This window comes from Caretta caretta, chromosome 16 (genome assembly GCF_965140235.1).
Source record: "Caretta caretta isolate rCarCar2 chromosome 16, rCarCar1.hap1, whole genome shotgun sequence".
Lineage (NCBI taxonomy): Eukaryota > Metazoa > Chordata > Testudines > Cheloniidae > Caretta > Caretta caretta.
Genome location: NC_134221.1, coordinates 13416597 through 13439348, shown reverse-complemented (window position 1 = coordinate 13439348; position 22752 = coordinate 13416597). Strand labels below are relative to the sequence as shown.

Below are 22752 nucleotides of genomic sequence, written 5' to 3'. Positions count from 1 at the left end.
ATCCCCCTGAACCCCGCTCCTTGCCCACCCCTTACCCCGCTCCCCAGGAGCTGGTCTCCTCTCCGGGCTGCGCTGGAGGGAGGAGCCCAGCCCCGAGGGCGTGCCGCAGGAGCCCGGCCGCTGTCGAGCGGAGGAGCCCTCGTCCTCCGTCCGCACCCACCTGGCAGCGCTAGACCGGCTTCGTCCCCTTCGCTCCGGCTCCTTTTGTTTGTCCCCGACTGCACCACTGGGGCTGCTCCGCCCCGGAACTGACCTCACCCAGCCGGCATAGGCGCCTCTAAAAGCGCTCCCTGAACGAGGTCTGGGCGGGGGAGGAAGGCTGAATGGGGCGGCGCCATCTTTATGCGGGGCCCTCGTCGGCGTGGTCGGGCTGTGCAGCCATCTTTGTGCAGGGCGCGTTGGTTAAGCAACGGGCGCCATGTTTGTAGAGGGCGCGTGTTATTCTTGGCTGCGGAGGGGCAGCGCCAACTTCGCGTCTGTCTGAGCGGCTTAAAGGGACAGTGACTCAATTTTTCGAGATAACGAGTCCAGGTAGCTCCCAGGGATGCCTCCACTTTCTCAAGACCCTTCGCCAAAGGTTCCGAGTGTCCTGGGACTGCACTCGCAATCAGTGCAACAGGGACTATTTTTAGGGCCATAAGGCCTGGGTTGTATGGGTCAGTGGAGTCCTATAAGGGGAGAGGCTCAGGGGTTCAGATATCATGGCTTCAAATCCTCCCAGGGCCAACTCAGCCCTTCATCCTTCCAAGGTGGATGAACCGGGTATCCGATGGCTCACCGTGTGCAAGTATTTCGGATAAGAGAATCAAGGTTGTGATCTACATGGATCCCAGGGCAGCTTTCAGTAGAGCCAGGGTTTGCAGCAACACTCTTGGCTGAAGTATTTCCTCTTCCGTATGCCAGCTGCTGCCCTTCTTCCAGAAGTGGCTGCACTTCACTGGTGCTGTACACAGGTAGGAACAAATTGATCCTTGGTGTTACCCTCTTGACTTCAGAGCCACTGCAGTGGCTTCTGCAATGTCACACCAGGGATGATTGTGGCCCTATAATTTGTAAAGTATTTTATGATTAAAAAGCGCTCTATCAGTATTAAATGTTACTATCTAGTCATAATCTGGTTTGTTACAATGATCTAATTTAATTCTAAGTGTAAGCAAATCAGGGTTAAAGCATGTATGTCTGATAAGTGGGGGATGGTGCCCAGTGACTGACAGTATATGCCAGTTTAACTCGTCATCTTTCAAAGAGGAAAAGTAGGAAGCAAAGACAGGAGGACCCAAGGACAATGTCAGAGTTTTGTTCAGACTTCTGTGACTTATGTGACATTAAGGAGGAGCTCACATACCATAGAAAACGCAGATGCAGTTGTATTATTATTTATTTGTTTGTTTTGTTTGATTTGTTATGTGCTCATAGCATGCTCAGTGCTGTATAAGACACAAGGAAACAGGCCCTACCCTGAAGAGTAACCTGTTTACCTGGCTGATTTTGTCTTGCTTCCTCTTCAAACTGGTAGATGCGAGGATGCTGCATAGTTCCTATTATGAGATATAATGGCTTCTTGGTAAATCTGTTCTTTATTGGTTTTGATTTAGGTTTAGGTTGTGCTCCCTTTAAAGTCAATGGAAGTTTTGCAATTTACATCAGCCTTAGTTCCTTCATGAGCTCTAGACGAAATCCGAAGTGCAGATCATCGGTGGAGGCAAACATTTATTTATTTTGAACTCTCATAAGGTAGTGTTTCTTATAGCACAAAAACGTTTTTGTTCTTTATCAGCCCATTTCTTAGCAAAATGTTAGATGTCTAAAACTAACTGTATCTCTTTTATTAGTGATCATGCTTTAGGCAGTAGCTTGGCTAACTTGGGAGAGTATCAGAGTAACAGCCGTGTTAGTCTGTATTCGCAAAAAGAAAAGGAGTACTTGTGGCACCTTAGAGACTAACCAATTTATTTGAGCATAAGCTTTCGTGAGCTACAGCTCACTTCATTGGATGCATACTGTGGAAACTGCAGAAGACATTATATACACAGAGACTATGAAACAATACCTCCTCCCACCCCACTCTCCTGCTGGTAATAGCCCATCAAAAGTGACCACTCTCTTTACAATGTGTATGATAATCAAGGTGGGCCATTTCCAGCACAAATCCAGGTTTTCTCCCCGCCCCCCTTCCAAAAACCACACACACAAACTCACTCTCCTGCTGGTAATAGCTTATCCAAAGTGACCACTCTCCCTACAATGTGCACGATAATCAAGGTGGGCCATTTCCAGCACAAATCCAGGTCTTCTCACCCCCCCCCCCACCCACAACACACACAAACTCACTCTCCTGCTGGTAATAGCTCATCCAAACTGACCACTCTCCTTACAATGTGTATGATAATCAAGGTGGGCCATTTCCAGCATAAATCCAAGTTTAACCAGAACGTCTGGGGGGGGGGGGTAGGAAAAAACAAAGGGAAATAGGCTACCTTGTTTTTTCCTACCCCTCCCCCGAGGTTCTGGTTAAACTTGGATTTGTGCTGGAAATGGCCCACCTTGATTATCATACACATTGTAAGGAGAGTGGTCAGTTTGGATGAGCTATTACCAGCAGGAGAGTGAGTTTGTGGCGGGGGGGTGGGGTGAGGAGACCTGGATTTGTGCTGGAAATGGCCCACCTTGATTATCGTGCACATTGTGGGGAGAGTGGTCGCTTTGGATGGGCTGTTACCAACAGGAGAGTGAGTTTGTGTGTGTATGGGGATGGGGGGGTGAGAAAACCTGGATTTGTGCTGGAAATGGCCCACCTTGATTTTCATACACGTTGTAAGGAAAAAGAAAAGGAGTACTTGTGGCACCTTAGAGACTAACCAATTTATTTGAGCATGAGCTTTCGTGAGCTACAGCTCACTTCATCGGATGCATACTGTGGAAACTGCAGAAGACATTATATATACATAGAGACCATGAAACAATACCTCCTCCCACCCCACTCTCCTGCTGGTAATAGCTTATCTAAAGTGATCATCAAGTTGGGCCATTTCCAGCACAAATCCAGGTTTTCTCACCCTCCGCCCCCCGCCCCGCCCCCCCACAAACTCACTCTCCTGCTGGTAATAGCCCATCCAAAGTGACCACTCTCCCTACAATGTGCATGATAATCAAGGCGGGCCATTTCCAGCACAAATCCAGGTTTTCTCACCCCCCGCCCCCCGCCCCGCCCCCCCACAAACTCACTCTCCTGCTGGCAATAGCTCATCCAAACTGACTACTCTCCTTACAATGTGCATGATAATCAAGGTGGGCCATTTCCAGCATAAATCCAAGTTTAACCAGAACGTCGGGCGAGGGGGGGGGTAGAAAAAAACAAGGGGAAATAGGCTACCTTGGATAATGACTTAGCCACTCCCAGTCTCTATTTAAGCCTAAATTAATAGTATCCAATTTGCAAATGAATTCCAATTCAGCAGTTTCTTGCTGGAGTCTGGATTTGAAGTTTTTTTTGTTGTAAGATAGCAACCTTCATGTCTGTGATTGCGTGACCAGAGAGATTGAAGTGTTCTCCGACTGGTTTATGAATGTTATAATTCTTGACATCTGATTTGTGTCCATTTATTCTTTTACGTAGAGATTGTCCAGTTTGACCAATGTACATGGCAGAGGAGAGTAAGGAGAGTGGTCACTTTGGATAAGCTATTACCAGCAGGAGAGTGAGTTTGTGTGTGTGTGGTTTTTGAAAAGGGGGGGTGTATGAGAACCTGGATTTGTGCTGGAAATGGCCCACCTTGATTATCATACACATTGTAAAGAGAGTGGTCACTTTGGATGGGCTATTACCAGCAGGAGAGTGAGTTTGGGGAGGGGGAGGGAGGGTGAGAACCTGGATTTGTGCTGGAAATGGCCCAACTTGATTATCCTACACATTGTAAGGAGAGTGATCGCTTTAGATAAGCTATTACCAGCAGGAGAGTGGGGTGGGAGGAGGTATTGTTTCATGGTCTCTGTGTATATAACGTCTTCTGCAGTTTCCAGAGTATGCCTCCAATGAAGTGAGCTGTAGCTCACGAAAGCTTATGCTCAAATACATTGGTTAGTCTCTAAGGTGCCACAAGTACTCCTTTTCTTTTTGCGAATACAGACTAACACGGCTGTTACTCTGAAACCTGTCATTTTAGAATATTGACCTGCATAATAATTTTTTAAAAAATTCATAAAGGAAAGATGGAAGGTATTCATTATAATCTTATTAGTGCAAAAGATGCAATTTGGAGTGGTTAAGGGTTTGAGAGTAGTAGATATTAACTGGTTTATGCCAGCTATTATTTCCATAATAAAATGTAAGAAACCTGTAGCTTTTTAGGAGCTTTACATTTGTCACTGTGCTGCGCTAGCAGTTAGCTTTATGGGTGCTAGGATGTGCATTTGAGTAGTTATTATTCTATACAGTAGAAGGCAGTGGTGCACAGACACACTAGTTAGTTCATTGGTATTTATATCTATATCTTGTTAAAATATGACATTATGAGGGGGAATTGTTTGTGTCCTCTTTGTTTCTTTATGATGAAGCCTGAAAATATTATGTTGTTTTTCTAATTTTGCTTATTTGTTGTTGTTTTTTAACCTGACAAACTCCTGGAATGCCAAATATTGTCTTCCTTCCTGTACATGTTCTTGGAGGGCCCACTTATAAACCAGAGTATTCTGAAGTAAAATTACTTTTATTCTGGCATAGAGTGCATGCACCCAGGGACTTATAATTATTCCAGGATAGCTATGCCAGGAAATTTCGCTGTGCAGACAGACAAGCATTTAGGCACTTAACAGCCTAAGGCTCCTAATAATTTTGGAAAATGAGACTTCGGCTTCTAAGCCACATTGGCACTTCTGAAATGTTTCCTCAGATCTTCTTGCCCCTGAAAGATTTCCCCTACTTAATTCTGCCTCTGCTTCTGCCCTTCTGCAGTCTTTCCCAACAGCGCTCCAGAGCTCAGCTCCGCCCAGGAAGTCACAAGAGGAGCTGAAGCAATCAGAAAGTGGGGAATGAGAATGAAGGAAGACTAGGAGAGTTGTGCTTATGTGCTGAGCTGTGCAGAGTAAGACAGGAGTAAGTGGATTTACCTTTCCTATTCTAAGAGCTGCTTTGTATCAGACTATCAGTCTGTATGTGTTGGCTGCTTCTCCGTGTTTCCTTCTTTGTCTTAGGGTAAAGTCGGAGTACAAACGTTTACCCTGCTGCTTCTCAGGGAATAGGAAATCATGGGGACTGAGTCCCTCATGCTGGGTTATTTTTAGAGCTGGAGTCACTATCTGTGCTATTTTTTACTTTTTGCTGATTCACTGATGCAAAGAAGGAGCACAAGAAACAGAAGGACAAAGGAGCAATAGGAAATAATAATGACCTCTTTCTGTGGGTGACCTTATCAGGCTCTGGGCTGCTATAACATAACCCTTTTGTGTGCAGCTTCCCAGCTCAGATTTGCACTGCTCCACTATGATAGAGGAGTCCCGTGCCTGCTTCATTCTCCTTTGGGAGCTGAGCTGACTCTCTGGTTGAAAAATATGCCTCAGTTAAAGGGGAATCCCTGGGTCTTCACCCACCTAAGTAGCCTTTCCCTCTCCTCCTCTTTCACTGTCTGAGCATGGAGTAGGTTACTCGAGAGCCTCAACATTGTGTGACAATATTGGGGCTGCAATAGTGTAGCCCAATCCTCTGAATCTTTCTCCACCCTGATTTCAGCATCCCAGACATGTACTAACTTGAAAAAATTGGATCCTCAACGATATCTTTAAGTCTTTGCACGCCATCTGTGACAGGAAGCGAGGGTGCAGAGATCTGTAGACACATCTTGGGCCAGATCCTCAGGTGGCATAAACTGCATAGCTCCATTTATTACCATGACACTAGACCAGCTTACATCAGCTGAAGCTGCAGCACCTTAATGATAATGTCTAATATATAGTTCATCTTATCCCAAAGTGTCTCTCTCTTTCTCACCCCCCCCCCCCCCCCGGGAAATCCAAACATTCTCTGCCGAGGGATAAAGCAGCTATTTAACAGTCCCCAGCAATGCTATGCAACATTGTGGGCCTGAATGTCTTGTGCGAAGTGAGTGTACAATGCTGCTGTTCTTACTTGATAGCAATCTATACCCACCTTGCAATTGTGTCCATGATAACGTAAGGTGGGAAAGTAGTGGAGACTCTTGTTCTGTATTTAGGACAGAAAATGATTCTATTTGTAATTTCAAGTTAATTCCTCAGCTTCAAATCCCTGGTTTAGTGTACTGTTTAAGAGCTATGTGAATTAATCTGCATTGTATCAGTATAATGGAATTTGTATTTTCTGAACAGAAGCAACCCATTTTATTTGGACTGGACTTAAATTAATTTGCCAAACCAGTGAGCCGGCCAAGATTATATTAGTTCGTCAGTATTATACACTTAAGACAATGCTGTACAACAGAAGAGGAGATCTGACATAAGGGAACATCAGAAATGCAAATTAATTTGTTTGAGGTTTTGAGTTGAATCTAAATATTGAATCCACTGGAGCAGGAAGCAGATTTCCTATTAAATGGGATAGAAGTTGGAATTGAATAGCTAAGAGCTGTGGCACCTGGGGTGATAGGGGTTTCTCAGAAGTGGTGGGGCTACAGCCATGATTTTGTCCTTAACTAGTAGGAAGGAAGAGAAAAGGACTGGTTGAAGTAGAGGAAGAAGCATCAAGATTTGGTGAGAGCCTAGAATTGGTGGGAAAAAGGGAGAGGAGTAAGTGGCTGAACTTTACTATGTGATCCTGGCTTTGCATGTGTCGTAGAACCAGAGAGCAGTCTTGTGTTTGTCGTTAAAGTGTAAAATGAAGAAGTGTTAAGCAACTCCTTCCTGCCTGCTCGTGCTCGCGCTCTCTCTCTCACACACACTCACACTCTCTCTCCCTTCCCCCCCGCCCTACCTCCCACGGGACAGCTGGAGCACACACAAGAGACTTTATCTGAAAAGCTCTAGCGCTAAATGAGAGACCTGAGCAGGTTTCCATAGTTAGATGGAGTCCTTGCTTTGTATCTGCAATGATGGAAGTGATGATCTCATTCCTTTGTTTTCTGTCTTGGGGGAAATGCAGGTTTATCTCTCTAGGACTGGAGTCAGTGGCTGCAGTGGCATGCTCAGGAGATCTGGACTGTCTCTGGGTCAGTACTTTCTGAGAAGGAAGAACCGTGCTAGATTTAGCTGGTACCTCAACAAGGTATTGAATACCCAGCACTGCGTTTCTCTGGGGGTTTTTAGCCCAATGCCAAGCTGATGCCTTCAACAGATCTACAACCCCGTCAAGCCTGTAGCACAAAGCTCAGTCCCCCAGTGAACTGGCATCAACAGCAGTGGCAGATGTGGCGTCACAGAAATAACTGATGCAAACTCTTCTTTGCCCAACTCGTTTTATAGTTTTAAAACTATCCTTTTAAAGGGAACATCTAACACGGTGATACTCAGACAGAGGCTCACAAGCTGCAAGTGGCTCTTTAATGTGTCTCCTGTGGCTCTTTGCAGCACATGATATTAAAACACCGTGTGATTTAATTATTAACCAACCTAAGTTATTAACCAGTCAGGATGCTTTTACTATGTTATTAACCAATTATCAACTTGCTCTAAGTTATTAACTTATTGCTGTGAGAATTATATATATATATATATATATATATATATATAATTTATTGCTACATAAATGAAACAATGAATTCACAGTACTGTGGCTCTTTTGGGTAATGTTGATCGCTAATTTGGTTCCTGAACTACTGAGGTCTGAGTATCACTAATCTAATGAGCACGAGGTCAGTACTTCTAATTTGGAATGAATCCTTGATGTCTCTGTGCATCTAACAAGAAGATTAGCCCCTTCTTGCAGAGATGATAATACTTAACACTTCTTTGCACCATTAAAGGATCTCTAAGCCCTTTACAAATATCAACACCCCTCTGAGGTAGGAAAGTGTTGTTATGCAGGAATACTGAGGCACAGAGCAGTGAAGTCACGTGCCCAAGATCTCACAGTGATCTGTGGCAGAGTTGGGAATAGAATCCAGATTTACGGACTCCCATTCCTATGCATTAATCATAAAACATTTTTCCCTCCCCTTTGCCTCAACTGTAGCTAAGGAAATAGGTTACTTAATTTGGGAATTGAGGGAGTTCTGAGTGCTGTTGAAAAGTGATATCCACCCCTCCCTCCAAATGAATTAACTTCAGAGGCCAACGGGTAAGCTGAGCAATCCTCTCTCCATGCTGCCTCCAAAAGTGGTGGCCAGTCATAGTGAAGTTCCAGACAAGCCCTTCAGCCTAGCGGTGGCTGTGCTGAAGTGAAGAGGTCTCTGTTCCGCAGGTTTGCGGGAATGGCTGGTCTAAACTGGGGCTGGGGAAAGAGGAAGCCAGTGTAGGGAAAAGTTGTGGGGAGGGCTTCTTATCTTCCTTCAAAAGCTCAGGGGGCTTGGAGGGGATTTCTGGGACTTGGAGTTTCTTTCTTCAACGTAACGTATTCCTACTGATTGCTGATCACTTTTCCTTGCTGATGAAGCAGTATGTTCTGAATCTTGGCCAAGCACCTGCACTGCCACCAAGAACCTTCTCTTGTAAATGAGTGAAACAGGACAGAACACAAGCGCTGTTAATGTTTAATCTTAAACTTACTCTTACTTGCCGGGTTATCTGTTAGTCCCTGCTCCCGTTATTCCCACTAGAAACAGCATCAGGCTTCATATCTCACCAACTCTCACGTTCATGAGCTGGTCCAGAAAGAGCTAAAAGCAACTTGACAGGAGAGGATCTAAGGCTTTCATTGGTCTTCCCCTAGGCCAGGGGTGGGCAAACTATGGTCTGGGGGCTGCATCCGGCCCTCCAGACATTTTAATCCGGCCCTCAAGCTCCTGCTGGGGAGCGGGGTCAGGTGCTTGCCCCACTTCACATGGCTCCCAGAAGCAGCGGCATGTCCCCCCTCCGGCTCCTACATGTAGGAGTAGCCAGGGGTCTCGGCACGCTGCCCCCGCCCCAAGCACCGCCCCCGCACCTCCCATTGCCTGGAGGTAAGCGCTGCCCGGAGTCTCCACTCCTGACCCCCTCCTGCACCCCAACCCCCTGCCCCAGCCCTGATCCCCCTCCCACCCTCCAAACCCCTCGGTCCCAGCTCGGAGCACCCTCCTGCACCCCCAACCCCTCATCCCCAGCCCCACCCCAGAGCCCACACCCCCAGCCAGAGCCTTCACCCCCTGCCCCACAACCCAACCCCCCGCCCCAGCCTGGAGCCCCCTCCCGTACCCTGAACTTCTCATTTCTGGCCCCACCCCAGAGACCACACCCCCAGCTGGAGTCCTCACTCCCTCCCGCACCCCAACCCCCAATTTCATGAACATTCATGGCCCGCCATACAATTTCCATACCCAGCTGTGGCCCTCGGGCCAAAAAGTTTGCCCACCCCTGTCCTAAGCCATTTAATCTTACAAAGGGATGCAGACAGCTGGTGAGTCTATAGTACCCTGGGCACTGTGCGTTAGCAGCTATAGAAGAGCTCAAAGTTCATCATAAGGCATTATTCATGATAGATCCTGAGCCCAGCGCTCCCACCAGAGGCAGAGTCATCATGATGACTATGCTGGCCAATAATTTACTTGTAAAATTCCTCATGCGGGCTGAAGCTGCATAAAGGTCTTGAGACTCTGGAGTGAGGTAATAGTGCATTGTGACACTTATCAAATAATAATGCACCCCCTGGGAAACTACAGAGAGAAGGTGGTGAGGGGAAATTTATTCTCTGGCTGGGAAGCTATCAAGCATTCAGAGGCAGAGAATCTGGGTGGGGGCACAAAATTTCCCTGGCTTCCCAGCCACAAATGAATCACTTAATAACATCTCTAAGATGTGGTCTTTTCTGTCTATCCAGGCAGCTAAAACTCTTGTCCAAGTTCCCTTCATCTTGCGTCTCAGTTACTGCAACACCCTCTGGGACTGGACTTGCTGACCTCTCGAGGTGCTTTCCAGCCCTATGTTTCTGTGATTCTCTTGCATTGCTCATATCCATTCAAAATGCTGCTACAAATACCATTTTCTTAGCTCTTCACTTTGACCATGTCACCCCTCTCTTTGCAGCCCTTCACTGGTTCCCCTTTCTCCATTGCATCAAACTTAAGGTAATTGTCTTTACTTTCAAGACCCTTCATGGACTACCCCCATCCTACCTTTCGTCTCTCATACGCTATTGAAAATTCAATTCCCGCCTTTAGTCAGCTAATGATCCCATCCACCCACTTGTTAAATTCTCAAGAATCACCTCTGTGCTACTCCTCATGTGTGGGAAGAGCTCCCCATAAACATCTACAAAGCCACCTCATCCTCCTTCGAAACCCTCCTTACAACTTTCCTTTGCCAAGGCCTACAAAAAAATTGACACTGGTTAGGCAGATGGTTTGCTGGGACCACTGCCCATCATGCTGACCAGTGTCATCTCATTGTTTCTTTGTGCTTCCCCATCTATCCAACTGCTGTCTCTTGTCTTAGATTGTAAGCTCTTTGGTGCAAGGACCATCTTTTTGTTCTGTGTCTGTACAGCGCCTAGTACAATTGGGGGCTGGTCCAGGATATGGATAATGAGGAATAAAAACAGAAGTTGTTCATGCAGAAAGGGGGAGCGTAGTGTTCCATAGGGAACTGGAGGTTCCTTCTAAAGGATCTTCCCTACAACCTGAGGGGAGGACAGTTGAAGGTAAGAAACTGCAGCCTGTAAATGATAGGCCAGATTTGTAGCTAGTGTATTTTGGCGTAGCTCCTTTCATTTCACCTGCTGATTTACACCAGCTGAGGAGCTGGCCCAATATATCTAGGCTCAGATTCCTTCTGCCATTAGGTTTAAAAGGACTCTGCCAGCTGCCTGGTCAGAATTTACATCCTTTTTTGTACATTCATGGTTTTCTAAACTCTTCTGAAACTTGAAAATAAAAGTTAATTCTCTGCCAATTTCAATCTTTCTGATCTTGCTTCCTTGTAAAGTCCCTGTACCTCAGATGGGAGGCACTACACTAGGGCAGACTATCATTGTTACAGTTTTATTCTCAGCTGCCCAGTCAATGATTATGAAAACCTGGATATGAACACACAATTTGTGGTTAACTGGGCAAAAATCTAATGTATTGGCTGCTCTGAGGGAGGTACTGGCCTCTTTGGATATGGATTCCGTCTTGGCTTTAGTGAAAGCTTTTAACACTTTTTCTTTTCCCCTCTGCAGACAAAAATGTCAAGGCCGGTTCAAGCTCGAAGATTGGAAGGAGTGGACAAGAACATCTGGTAAGTCTGCATGACTTGGGGCTGGGCAACTCTGAATGGAGCAGACCCTGAAAGTCTGATATAAGATATAACCAGCATAGACTCAGGCAAGGGAGGTAATGCTAACCCAATGGAGTATCTGGCAGAGATTATGTGCTTTGGTAATGGAGACTCAGTGGCTAAAGTATATTTCAATATTCAAGAAGCTTTTAGACAAGGTTCCATAGCAGAGATCTAAATGGCTATGGGTAAGCATCCTGGAAGGGGGGACAAATTAAGGGGCTAGATAGAAGACTAGCTTAAGAGCAGGAGAAACCAGTGCAGCCTTAGACATAGTGGTGACTCTAGGGAATAGTTTTGGGTGGTGTTCTGTAACTCTCCTTAGCTGCAGTGTGATCATTAAGGATGCGTTAGAAAAGGCCCCTAAGTTTTCTGTTACAGCAGCTGGGCTGTTGTGGCAGTAGGTGGGCTGCTGCTGCTTTGGAGTCTCCTAAGATGGGCCCTATGCAGTCTTAGGCACTGAAATTGCTGCCCTGTATATATCCTTCGCCTGGAAGAGCTATTCCGTTAATTTATCAGACAAAGGGCTCCTGGCAAGAAGAGTGGTGTGCCAGCGTGGGCAGGCTGGGACCCTCTATAAACCCTGTTATTCTCTCTGTAGGGTGGAAATTGTGAAACTGGCTGCCACTTACCCAAATGTGAACCTTGGCCAGGGCTTCCCTGACTTTTCCCCGCCAGACTTTGTGAAGGAGGCGTTTGTGAAGGCCGTCAGTGGGGAGAACATCATGCTGCACCAGTACACCCGGGCCTTTGTGCGTGAGAGATCCACCTCCTTCTTTTAGAGCAGATGTTGCTGCCTGATTGCCTTTGCCCCTTACAGCTCACCGTGGAGTTAAATAGGCCCAGGCTTGAAAAACTCCCTTGTGCAGAGCAAATAGACATTTTGGCTGGGCCGAGTGGAGCTGGGGACTGGCTTCTTCTCTGGAGGGGAGGGGAGCAGAGTGGCGCAGGAGCTGAAAGTTCTTTTTGAAAAGGGGAGGGGGCAGTGGGGAAGCAAAGTCACCTCAACCCCCACTTCCCACATCCTCCTCCACTCACCATCCAAAGAGTTTCATGCTGTCTGGCAGTTGTGCAAGAACTTTGCAGGTGGGGCTGTGGGGGGGAAGGGGGATTAGCAGCACTCTCTAAACTGCCCTGGAATCATCCGTTGACTATATTGCACCATTGACTGAACAGTCCATTTCCACCTTGTTTAAACAAGAGCATTGCCTTCCACCTGTACAATATCAGAACTTACTGGAGTTATTGTTGAGGGGAAGATCCAATGGTTAAGGTGCTGGTCTGGGACTTGGGAGACACAGGTTCAATTCCTTACTCCATCACAGACTCCCTGTGTGACCTTGGGCAAGTCATGTAGTCTCTCTGGGCCTCAGTTTCGCTTCTGCAACATGGGGATAATAGCGTAGCCCTGCCTAACAGGGGTGTACGTGATGAAGCAATATAACTACCTAAGACAGATAGACGGTAACCTCAAGTTTCATTTGGCAGCAGTGAAGTTGTTACCATGCAAATCACATGGGGCAAAAAATGCCTCCAACCCTGACCTGGTGTCAGCCCTTCCTCTAGGAAATGCCAATAGCCCAATGGAACCTCAGCATCTCCAAAAAGACCTCTGCATTCCACTGCTGCACAGAGGCTGTGGTGGGAGTCAGCAGCAAAAGGGATAATTGGCAAAGTTAATATCTGCACCCTCTTGAGAGGTTAGCACAGCGAGTTCAAGGTAGCTGAACTGGCTTATTCTTAATAACCTGGCCTACAAGGACCCCGAGCCACTTGGAAGGGAGGGAGCTCAACCAATGTTTCCTTTAAATGTTCTTAGTACTGACCGGGCTACAAACTCCAGTGAGCATTACATTTTTGTCCTTGGGCTAGGTTACACTTGCAGGGTGGGGGGTTGTGTCAGCTACCTTGCTAACAATGTCCTGCTTCTATTTGTTGCTAAGTCCTAATGATCCAGGCGGAACTGTGTGACTCTCTTCCCTGACTCCTTGCTACAGGGACACCCAGCGCTGGTGACGAACCTGGCCCGCTTCTTTGGAAAGCTGCTAGGGCAAGAACTTGACCCTATGACCAATGTGCTGGTGACGGTCGGGGCATACGAAGCCCTTTTCTGCTGTTTCCAGGCTCTGGTTGATGAAGGCGATGAGGTAATCAAGGACTCTCCATCTGTCGCACAGCTAAATCCCGACAGATGCACTTGTTCTGACCCTACCATATTGTGGAATCTGAAGGAAGCTGGAGGCTCATACTCATTTATGCAGGCCCCCTGCCACTGAGGAAGGACTGCTCACCTGGTTCTGTTTGTAAGGGGCAGCCTGGAATTCTAGTCCAAACCTTGCCTCTGGAGCAGGACACCCAAACCCACGTTTCTGTGGATCCTTGTCCCCTTCAGTCCTCAGCTGTTACACTCTCTCACTAGAGGACATATCTCCCAATGGGCACTCACCAACACTCTCATTTCCATGAGTGGCAAGTCTGCCCCTACTCAGTTTGTTCTCCTTTCTGGTACCCAGCCTCTCTGGGGTCTGAGATCCGGAGCGTAAAGTAATGAATGACCTTAGAGCTGGGAGTGAAGTCTCCTGCCCCCTTGTTACCAGATTTGCCCGTTAATTTGGGGTATGCTCATTTATTAGGGTTACTCTTTGAGGGGGGGGGAGTGTTCTGTAAATCTATTAATGTACAGCTTGTGTCACTGTATTCGCATATGGAACTCTACTTCTTCCTGCTGTAAGTTCCCTCCGAATGGATCTATCCTACATGACCTAGGTTCCCCAAGGCTGGGTTCTTCCAGCCCCAGAATCAGACGAACACACACATTAAAAGAGCATGTCTGAGAGGAACGGGTTAATCAGCACTCCCAAGCTGACCCCTTATATGTCCCTGGACTCAGCAGGCTGGGTGGAGCAGCATTTCCAAACTGTCACCCTCAAAGGTCCTTGGATTCAGCAGGCCGAGTCAAACAGCACCTCCAAACTGTCACCCTCAATAGCCACGGGCACCGCACCGGACTAGAGCCCGCCTGAGCAGGCTGGGTCGAGCAGCACTTTCAAGCTGCCACCCTCATATGTCCCAGGTTCAGCACGTCCCTATTCCCACTTTCATGTTACAATTGTTCTGGTCGTAACCCACTTGATGAGCAAACCCTACAGGATTTTTGGGCGCTTCAGAGCTCTTTTAGCTTAGGTATAATGAGCGTTGCTGCAGAGCGAATGAGGAAGCCAAAAAACACCCACGATGGGGAGAGAGAGAGAAGCAACCAGCTTAACTATGAAAGTTATTTATTGCCAGGTAATAACCGTAGGGGAGCCAAACAAACAAAACAGTTATAATATTAAATATAACTTAAATTTGATTATAAAAGTCAGGTTTAGAAAACTATTACTGATCACACAAGTCAGGATCAGAAGGCTATACCGAGAGAGAGAGAGAGAGATGGTTTCTCACCATGCCGGGAAGCTTGAATGGATCGGGATTCCCAGGCGGTGGTGGTAGCTCAGAGTCCAAAGTGTTGGAGACAGGCAGAGCCCCCAGCACGATCAGTTAGGAGAAGACGAAGTCCCAATGGTTTCATGCAGATTTTGGATCCAGGCATCAGAACACTTACTTGAGCATGGGTAGGAGTTTTTGTAGGGAAACAACAATGGTTCAAGGGAGAACACTAGATTTGTTTGTGGGTAAACTGATGGCTCAAGGGAGTATACCAAAGTTGTTTTGTTCAGGCTAGACAAAAGGAACTGATCATTCCTGGCTATGGGTGGTGTTCCTTGGAGGAAGCTCAGAATGCAATTAGGGAGCTTCACTATTTTGGATATCAGTACAGGATTTATTACTAGAATTGGTCTGATAACTACTGAGCTGGGTGTGTGCAGGCATCGGTTCATTAACATCTGGAGCAGATATCCCCCATCATGCAGTGCTTCCCTGCTTTTGTGGTCCCAGAGTTCCCTGCGGCTCTTTCCTTAGAGTCTCTGTTTTCCATTCTGTATGCTAATGGAGATGCCTCCTTGTCCCATCTTCAATGCAAATGAGGCTAGGGGAGTTTCCTCAATCCTGTCACCCTTATCCCAGGTGTTTAGGTGTGTCTCCCACTGTCTTTTCATTGCTTTTTGTAAGTCTTTCTTCTGATCGGTTTTGATTCAAGCAGAGGCTGGGTGGGAGGTGGGGGGGTCTTTTGTGAGTCAGACAGGCTGGGTACGGCTCCCTGGTTCCCCAAGAACACAGAGCTGATAGGTAACGCCCTCCAACCTCTCCCTGCATTCATCAGCATTGATCAAAGAAGGACTGTGAGTTCTCTGACACTCCCTCTGGTGCCTTCCCAGGTGATTATCATTGAGCCATTCTTTGACTGCTACGAGCCAATGGTGAAGATGGCTGGGGGCACTCCTGTGTTCGTACAACTGCGATCAGTAAGTGGGCATCAAAGCAAAGCCGCTATGAGATCTGCAGACTTTAAAAAGCCTGCTGCTCTCTTTCTCTCCAACACCTCTGAATGGAAATGGCATGCGAGGGTGAGAGGCAGCTTTACAGTATATCCTGAATGAAACTTGATGGTAGGAGTGGTAAGGTTGGCTTTGAACTGGCTTCTGCGTGATAAGAACCCAGGTCAGGTTCAGTAGGGCCTGCAGTTTCGTCAGGGCCAGTCCCACGATTTGTGGTGCCCCAAGTTGCTGGAAATGGGGAACCAGATAATTTATTCCTCTCCACAATGATCCCATTGTCAGGGTCCTGACACGGGGGACTTTCCTTCCTCTCTGGTCCTGCTGCCATGGATGTACTTACGTCAGCCTGTGGGTTGAAGACCTTGCAGTAAGTTGAGAAGGTCCCTAAAAGAGCAGGTCCCAAGAAGCCTCTTGCTTTGTGCATAAGGCTGATCCTGAACATTACCTGGAACTCAAGACTTCAGCAACTCCCTGACAGAAAGCCCTGAGCATTGGGAACAGTATGTGCATGCTGACCTCGCTGGAGAGAGGATGGTGGATTTGTTTCCAACCTCATGACTACCCAACCTCCATTATTCTAAAACAGAGAGAGAGGGAGAGAGGATGGACTGAAGATTAAGGCACAGGACTAGAAGTCAGGCAGGACTCCTGGATTCTATTCTTGTCTGTTACACTGACTTGCTGTGTTACTGTGGGCAAGCCATGCACCTCTCTGTGTCTTGGTTTCCCCATCTGTAAAATCATGGTAATTACATCCATCTACTTCACCAGGGGTTTTGTGAGGTGGCTTAATCCATTAATGTTCACGGAGTGCTTTGAGATGGTCAGTAGGAGGGGGCTGGAGATGGGCAATGTATTATTGTTAAGAGCTCAGAGAGATTCCTAGTCAGCGCAGGGGGCAAGGCTGCCCCAGGTCCCCAACCATTTGTTGCTTTTAATCATGATTCCCTCACTGTCCTCTCCAGAAAGCTGCAGAAGCCGGAAAACTGATGTCCAGTGGAGACTGGCAGCTGGATCCAGCAGAGCTGGCTTCCAGATTTACCAAACAAACCAAAGCCATCGTTTTGAACTCACCCAACAACCCCCTGGGGAAGGTAGTGCCTCTAGCAGCTGGAAGAGCTCCCCCTTCCCTCTGCAGGGACCCTGAAAACAGTTACATGAGGAAGCCTGTGCTGGGTGTCTCCTTAGAGTCAGCGCTTGGGTGGGGTCCCACAGTCAGCTGCTTCTTTCTGAAGAAGATTCTCAGAAAATCTGGCAGCTCCAGAAGCTGGGGGGTGTTTGTGAGATGATCAACTGATGATTCCACTTTGCAGCTCTTGTATCACCAGCCTTTGAATGTAGGAGCAGGAGGGAGGGAGGGATAGCTTTTAGCCTCCCTTGGTCAGATGACCTAGCATTAGCACATTACACTCACTGCGAGGAGAGATGGGCTGCAGCAGCCTCGTCTTTCACTTCCCGGCTGACAGGGAGCATCTCCAGAGGTGACACACAGCTGTCTGGGGGTGGGAGGGAGCACCTCAGCCTGTAGCCAGCAGGAATAGTCCTACTTGGGTAATTTCAGGAGGAGGAAGTACCCTGAGGAGAGCCTGGTCCCTGAGTTTGGGTGGAGGCTGCTGCTGTAACAAGGATGGTGAGAGTGGCCCTCCTGTTGGTGGCGGTCCCCCCCGTTCCTGCCAATTATCTGCCTGCTCCAGGGAGAGAACATCTGGCTGAGATGCTGGTGCTGGGGCCCACAAGCCCCACTAGGGCTGAGCCTGAGAACCCACTGTGGGGTTGTGGAGCTCAGAAACGCTGTGCCTGATTGTCCCGTCTCCTCTGCCTGTCTGGCATAGGTGTTCACCAGGGAGGAGATGGAGCTCATCGCAGACCTGTGCATGAAACACGATGTCCTGTGCATCAGTGATGAAGTGTACGAATGGATGGTCTATGATGGGAAGGAGCACATCCGGATTGGTAAGGAGCATGGCTTCTCTGTGTCTCTGCCTGTGCCTCCTCTCAGTGTGCAGCTCTTTCCTTTGGGAGCACACAGAAGCATTTATCAAAGCTGCTGTATTTGGAGGGGAGACAGTGACCAGTCACATTTATTTCAGTTGCTTTGTCCCACAACATATGAGGGTGAATTGAGTATTTAAGTGAGGTTCATAGAATATCAGGGTTGGAAGGGACCTCAGGAGGTCATCTAGTCCAACCCCCTGCTCAAAGCAGGACCAATCCCCAATTTTTGCCCCAGATCCCTAAATGGCCCCCGCAAGGATTGAGATCTTCCAGCTGTTTTTCTCTCTTGTTTCATTGACAGCCAGCTTGCCGGGCATGTGGGATCGCACGATAACCATTGGGAGTGCTGGCAAAACCTTCAGCACCACAGGATGGAAGGTGATGGATTCCCTGAAATCAAACCCATTTCTTCTATTCCTTGAAATTTCTATGATTGTTGGGGAATCTCTCTGTTTGTCTTTAAATTGGAGGGATCAGAGGTAACTGGAAGCTTTACAAACGGACCTGGTCTTGTGCAGAATATAGTGTGAAGTGGCAGTATGTAAATAAAGTGGAGCAGGTGTAAGATACCTGGGAATCTGAAACATCCCCCCCATCTCTGTGTTGTAACAGGTTGGCTGGACTTTGGGGCCCGATCGCCTTCTGAAACACCTCAGAACTGTCCACCAGAACTCTGTGTATCACTGTCCGACAGCGGCTCAGGTAAGGGGCCATGCATCTGGAGAGGCATTGCCTCAAATCAGATGTCTGATGCAAGCAACAGAGCCCCTCCAGGGAGAGATCTGGTAATTGTCTCCCCAGACCACAACTGTGCAGAGCCTAGAGTTAAGAGACCACTCACACATACTATCCAGGTAAGATGCAACTTCCCCAAGCAAGTGCAGAACCAGCAAGCTTGCTCAGTCCCTGGGGTGATATAATAGGTTAGGACATTGGAAGAACACCTTTCTCAAGCCTCCTGTCTATGGTTTGGAAGTGGCAAATGAACAGCTGGAGGCATAGCTGGTCATTGTCAGCCCAGGAAACAGACAGAAGATGATGCATTGTGACCCAGGGTATCTTCCTCTCAAATGACTTCACAACATGCCTGGAGGGCAGGGGACAGAGTCAAGTGACTCCAACTTGTCAAGCATGCTCTCTGCACAGTATTGGCTGTCTCCGGAGCTGGGGGAGGAGGTTTTCGGTTGAGAGGTGGGAAGCCAAGATTTTATTGATCTAGGCCTGGTGTTTTAACTCACCTGTTATCTACTATGCATCTGAACAAAAGCGAAAACCCCAGTTCATGGGCTGCTTCTAGAATTTGCAAGTAAGCCTACAGCGAACTCTGAGCATTTTGCTGCTTTCATCTGGGGAGAGGGGTCCCTCTGATGCTCTGAATGCACACAGGGGATTCTTTCGCCTGGGTCTTTCTCCATCATCCAGCCCCCGCTCTCTCTAGGAAGCAGTGGCTCAGGCATTCCAAAGAGAGTTAGACAACTATGGGAAGCAAGACAGTTATTTTGTCCAGCTGGCTCAGGAGCTGCAGCAGAAGCGGGATTGGCTAGTCCGGAGCCTAGTTGCCGTGGACATGAAACCCATTGTCCCTGAGGGCACCTACTTCCTGATGGCAGACATCTCAGAGTTCAGTAAGTTCATGTGACTGTTTTGTCTGCTTCTGACCTTCACATTAAAGGGATGGAGCTCACAGCTTGGAAGTGGGTATTGCGGAGTCTAGAATAAGATAAAGCCTGGTCCATTTTCTTCACTTTGAGTGGGGAAGGGAAAGGATAGACCATGGCAGGCGGTGGTGGGGAATTTGTTGCTTAATGAAGTGATGATCTAGTAGCACTGACTTAAATTGGGCACAGCGTGAGCATGTGCTATGCCATGTCTCCCACACATCTACAAACTCACCTGTTTGTGTGGCCTGTGACCACCTCTGTGCGAGGATCTTTCCTGGCCTTGGGATTCTCTTGAGCAGAGACTGACAACTCTGTTAAACTGGTGAGGATGAAATGGCCATATATGTTTTCACCTGTGACCTGAGCCAGAGTTCGAACCCAAGTCCCTCAAGCGGACACACTACTGTGCTTGCCCACAATGGCATCTGGTGCCATGTGGATACTTGGCTCAACTGGGAAATCCATCTGTGTCCCATTTGTTCTATCATTCCCCTTGCCCATTTGCTGTGTGTCTCTTGCAGAAAGTGAAGTACCTGACCTCCCAGACTCTGATGAACCCTACGACTCTCGGTTTATTAAGTGGATGATTATAAACAAGGTAAAGGCCTCTGTCTCGCTCCAGGGTGCTTGTTTTCTGGGAAGGTTTCCCCATTCTCTTTGCTCCAGTTTGATTTGAGGGAGCTGGATTTTGTGATGGTGGAGCATTGACTTGAAATCACTGGACCTATTACTTGAGGCTTGCTACCATTGCCCCACCAGTCGAGTACACGGCCTTTGTAATTCAAATCCTCTTCCTTCTAGTGTCCTGTCTCATACCAAAGGAGCGCATTAATGGCATCCCCTAGATTAGCCATCTGGTTATATCTCCACACTCCACCATCTCCACCATGTTCCTTCAGAAGTCAGGGTATGATGCCCCCTCTGTGATGCCCCCTTCTGCACCAAATGATCATCTTGTTACACCCTGCTGCCCGTGTCATTCCCTCATCTTGCCAATTGGCTCTGTGAGCATTCTGACGCGGAGGCTGAGCCACCAATATGTCCGCCAAGGACACAGGGTGCGGGCGGGGGGATAATGCCTGGTTTGCTGGGCGGCAAGATGGCTTCTATTGAGATGTTTGAGTCTGATCTTGAAAAGCATGCAGCTGGAAGCATGGCTCATGGCTGCTCAGTAACCTGGGGTGTTCAGGAGCAATGAACTTACTGGGTCTTTTTCTGATCAGAGAGTAGCACAAGGCAATGTGCAGAAGCTGAGAAAAAAGTAACCCTGGATGCACCCTCTTTTCCCCCCACCCCTTCACAGGGTTTAGTTGCCATTCCAGTCTCCGCTTTCTACAGCACTCCACACAAGAGGAATTTTGACCATCTCATCCGCTTCTGCTTTGTGAAGGTGAGGCATCTGGGGCAACAGGAAAGAAGGGGAGTAAGTTCAGGCAGTGATCAGGGCTATTGCTGTAAATGAGGCCTATGCCAGAAAGAATAAGTGGCTAAGACTTGGGGCTTAAAACACCAAACAATAAGCAGGAACCACAGGTTCAAAGTCTGGCAGGACTGACTCAATTTTTCAGCCCTCAGAGGTAGATAAAAAAAATGAAGTCCATTGTGAGTGTCTTTCCTGTGAGATCCTAATCCAGGTTCTGTTCATTCATGGTCACTAAAGATCCCAGTGCACTTTGAATAAGAGTAGAGTTTCACCTCAGTGCATCTGGCCAAAAGTTCCTCTCATCCTCTATTACTGTTTAGAGATTGATGTGCACTGGTTGGCTGCTTAGTTGCTGCCCTCTGTCCCAGCAGTGGCTGCATTTTAGTGGTGCTGTATATACAGCATTTGTGATCCTTCAGGATGAAATGGGGGATATAAATCTTACATAACTGTATTTTTTATTATTCAGGGGGGAGAGGGAGGGTGTGGGCATGGAGCCTGGTATGGCTGACAACCTGGTGTTTGCTCAGGAGGAAGCTACGCTGAAGGCAGCAGAAGACATACTGCAACAATGGAGTCTGGAGAAAACCGGCCAGTGAATGCTTTGGACAGAATACCAGGCAGGCTCACCTGCACTCTGCCCTGATCTGGTGCTATGTCCTGCTCTCCTTGATGCAGCTATCGTGGCTACAGATTCTTTGCTTACTGTCTTTATTTTAATGCTTTATTGCATCATTGGATTTCGGTCACCTTCTCTATCATGCACATGGGCAAGAGGTTTGTCAGCCCTCAGGGCTTCTCATTGCTGTCCAGTAGCGAAAAGGTTTTACTGTTCCTTGGGACTTGTGAGCCTGTATATACACCGGCAAAACTTTATTTCCTCTTTTTACTTTCAAAAGCTTCACTGACTTATTCATCCTGGGTTCCCTGCAGCTAAAAAACAAGGCAAAAATAGTTGCTGGGCTCCCCCTCCTGCCCCATAACATTCTCCATCTGCTCTGGTCATAATATTTTACCTTGAATGCAGAGGGGCTGCATTGACACTGCTGAATTACAGACAATGGCCCAATTCTGCTCTTACGCCATTGCAATTCTGCTGAAGCTATGGAGGTTGCTATATCTACACTACGCACCATTTAGCGACACAGCTGTGCCACTAAAAGGTGCACAGTGTAGCTGCTCTTTATCAGTTGAAGAGCTATCCCGCCGACAAATGACTTCCACCCGCAAGCAGCGGTAGCTTTGTTGGCAGAAGAGCTCTCCTCCCCCCAAAGCACTGTTTACACCAGCACTTTTCATCGGTAAAACTTTTGTTGTGCAAGGGTGGGGGTGGGGGTTTTCACACCACTGAATGACTAAAGTTTTACCAACAAAAGTCCAGTGTGGACAGAGCTTGAGAAGAGAATTTGCCTTGCTGACCAGGCCAAGGGAGGATGACCAACTAGCTTAAAACACCTGTCACTTTCCTGTATGTTTCAAAGGCGTGAGGATAAAGGAATTGTTAGATTAGTACAATAAAAAAGAACGGGATTTAAAATTGCATTTTCTTTTGCCATTACTGCGGCTTACTTTCTGCATTGCACTCCTGTGTATGCATGGCCCTGCCCTAGAGCCTGGAGCCAGAGTCTGTGGTCACACACCAGCCCCTGGACTTCGGTACCGCTAGGGCCATACAGGCCTGCTGAGTTAGGGGGGACATTATCTCGCTGACTTCCCCTCCTCCTCCCGTGACTTAACAGTACCTGGGCGTGCACTGTCTCCCATCCACGGGTGGAACTAAACGGACCCTGCTTAGCTTAGGGGACCGGACGGGCGAGGGCGGATAGAGTCGTGTCGGGGGCGGGGCTGGCACGTGCCACCTCCCCCGGCCGCACTGTTTATG

At 47.7% G+C, this 22752-nt stretch overlaps 2 protein-coding genes across 8 annotated transcripts in view; one reads left to right on the top strand and one right to left on the bottom strand.

Annotated features, from left to right (window-relative positions):
* Positions 1–286, bottom strand: part of LRRC8A (leucine rich repeat containing 8 VRAC subunit A) — a 30642-nt gene extending 30356 nt beyond the window's left edge. The window contains exon 1 of one of the 2 annotated variants that reach the window (XM_048822482.2): positions 161–286. The gene's annotated coding sequence lies outside the window, so the exon portion shown is untranslated. The other variant, XM_048822483.2, reaches the window with a different exon arrangement.
* Positions 287–437: 151 nt separating this feature from the next.
* KYAT1 (kynurenine aminotransferase 1) lies at positions 438–22407 on the top strand. 6 transcript variants are annotated; one of them, XM_048822490.2, is made up of 16 exons: positions 441–953; positions 1596–1734; positions 4952–5092; positions 7109–7175; positions 11255–11313; positions 11954–12104; positions 13350–13499; positions 15672–15758; positions 16757–16885; positions 17624–17744; positions 18088–18164; positions 18399–18488; positions 19225–19411; positions 19969–20045; positions 20751–20837; positions 21401–22407. In XM_048822490.2, exons 5-16 carry the CDS (start codon positions 11261–11263, stop codon positions 21467–21469), a joined length of 1278 nt encoding a protein of 425 aa, XP_048678447.2. In that variant the 5' UTR covers positions 441–953; positions 1596–1734; positions 4952–5092; positions 7109–7175; positions 11255–11260; the 3' UTR covers positions 21470–22407. The 6 variants fall into 6 exon arrangements, with proteins under 6 accessions (XP_048678451.2, XP_048678447.2, XP_048678445.2 ...); XM_048822488.2 differs by having other exon boundaries at positions 442–953; positions 7109–7231; XM_048822494.2 differs by lacking the exon at positions 16757–16885 and having other exon boundaries at positions 438–953; positions 7109–7231.
* Positions 22408–22752: the final 345 nt, after the last annotated feature.

Excerpts from the sequence above, each read along its gene's own strand:
- KYAT1 (XM_048822489.2), top strand. The coding sequence starts at position 7,148 with ATGCTCAGGAGATCTGGACTGTCTCTGGGTCAGTACTTTCTGAGAAGG. Across the intron at positions 13,500-15,671 it reads TGGTTGATGAAGGCGATGAG|GTGATTATCATTGAGCCATT; the intron begins GTAATCAAGGAC and ends GTGCCTTCCCAG. Across the intron at positions 17,745-18,087 it reads GAAGGAGCACATCCGGATTG|CCAGCTTGCCGGGCATGTGG; the intron begins GTAAGGAGCATG and ends TTTCATTGACAG.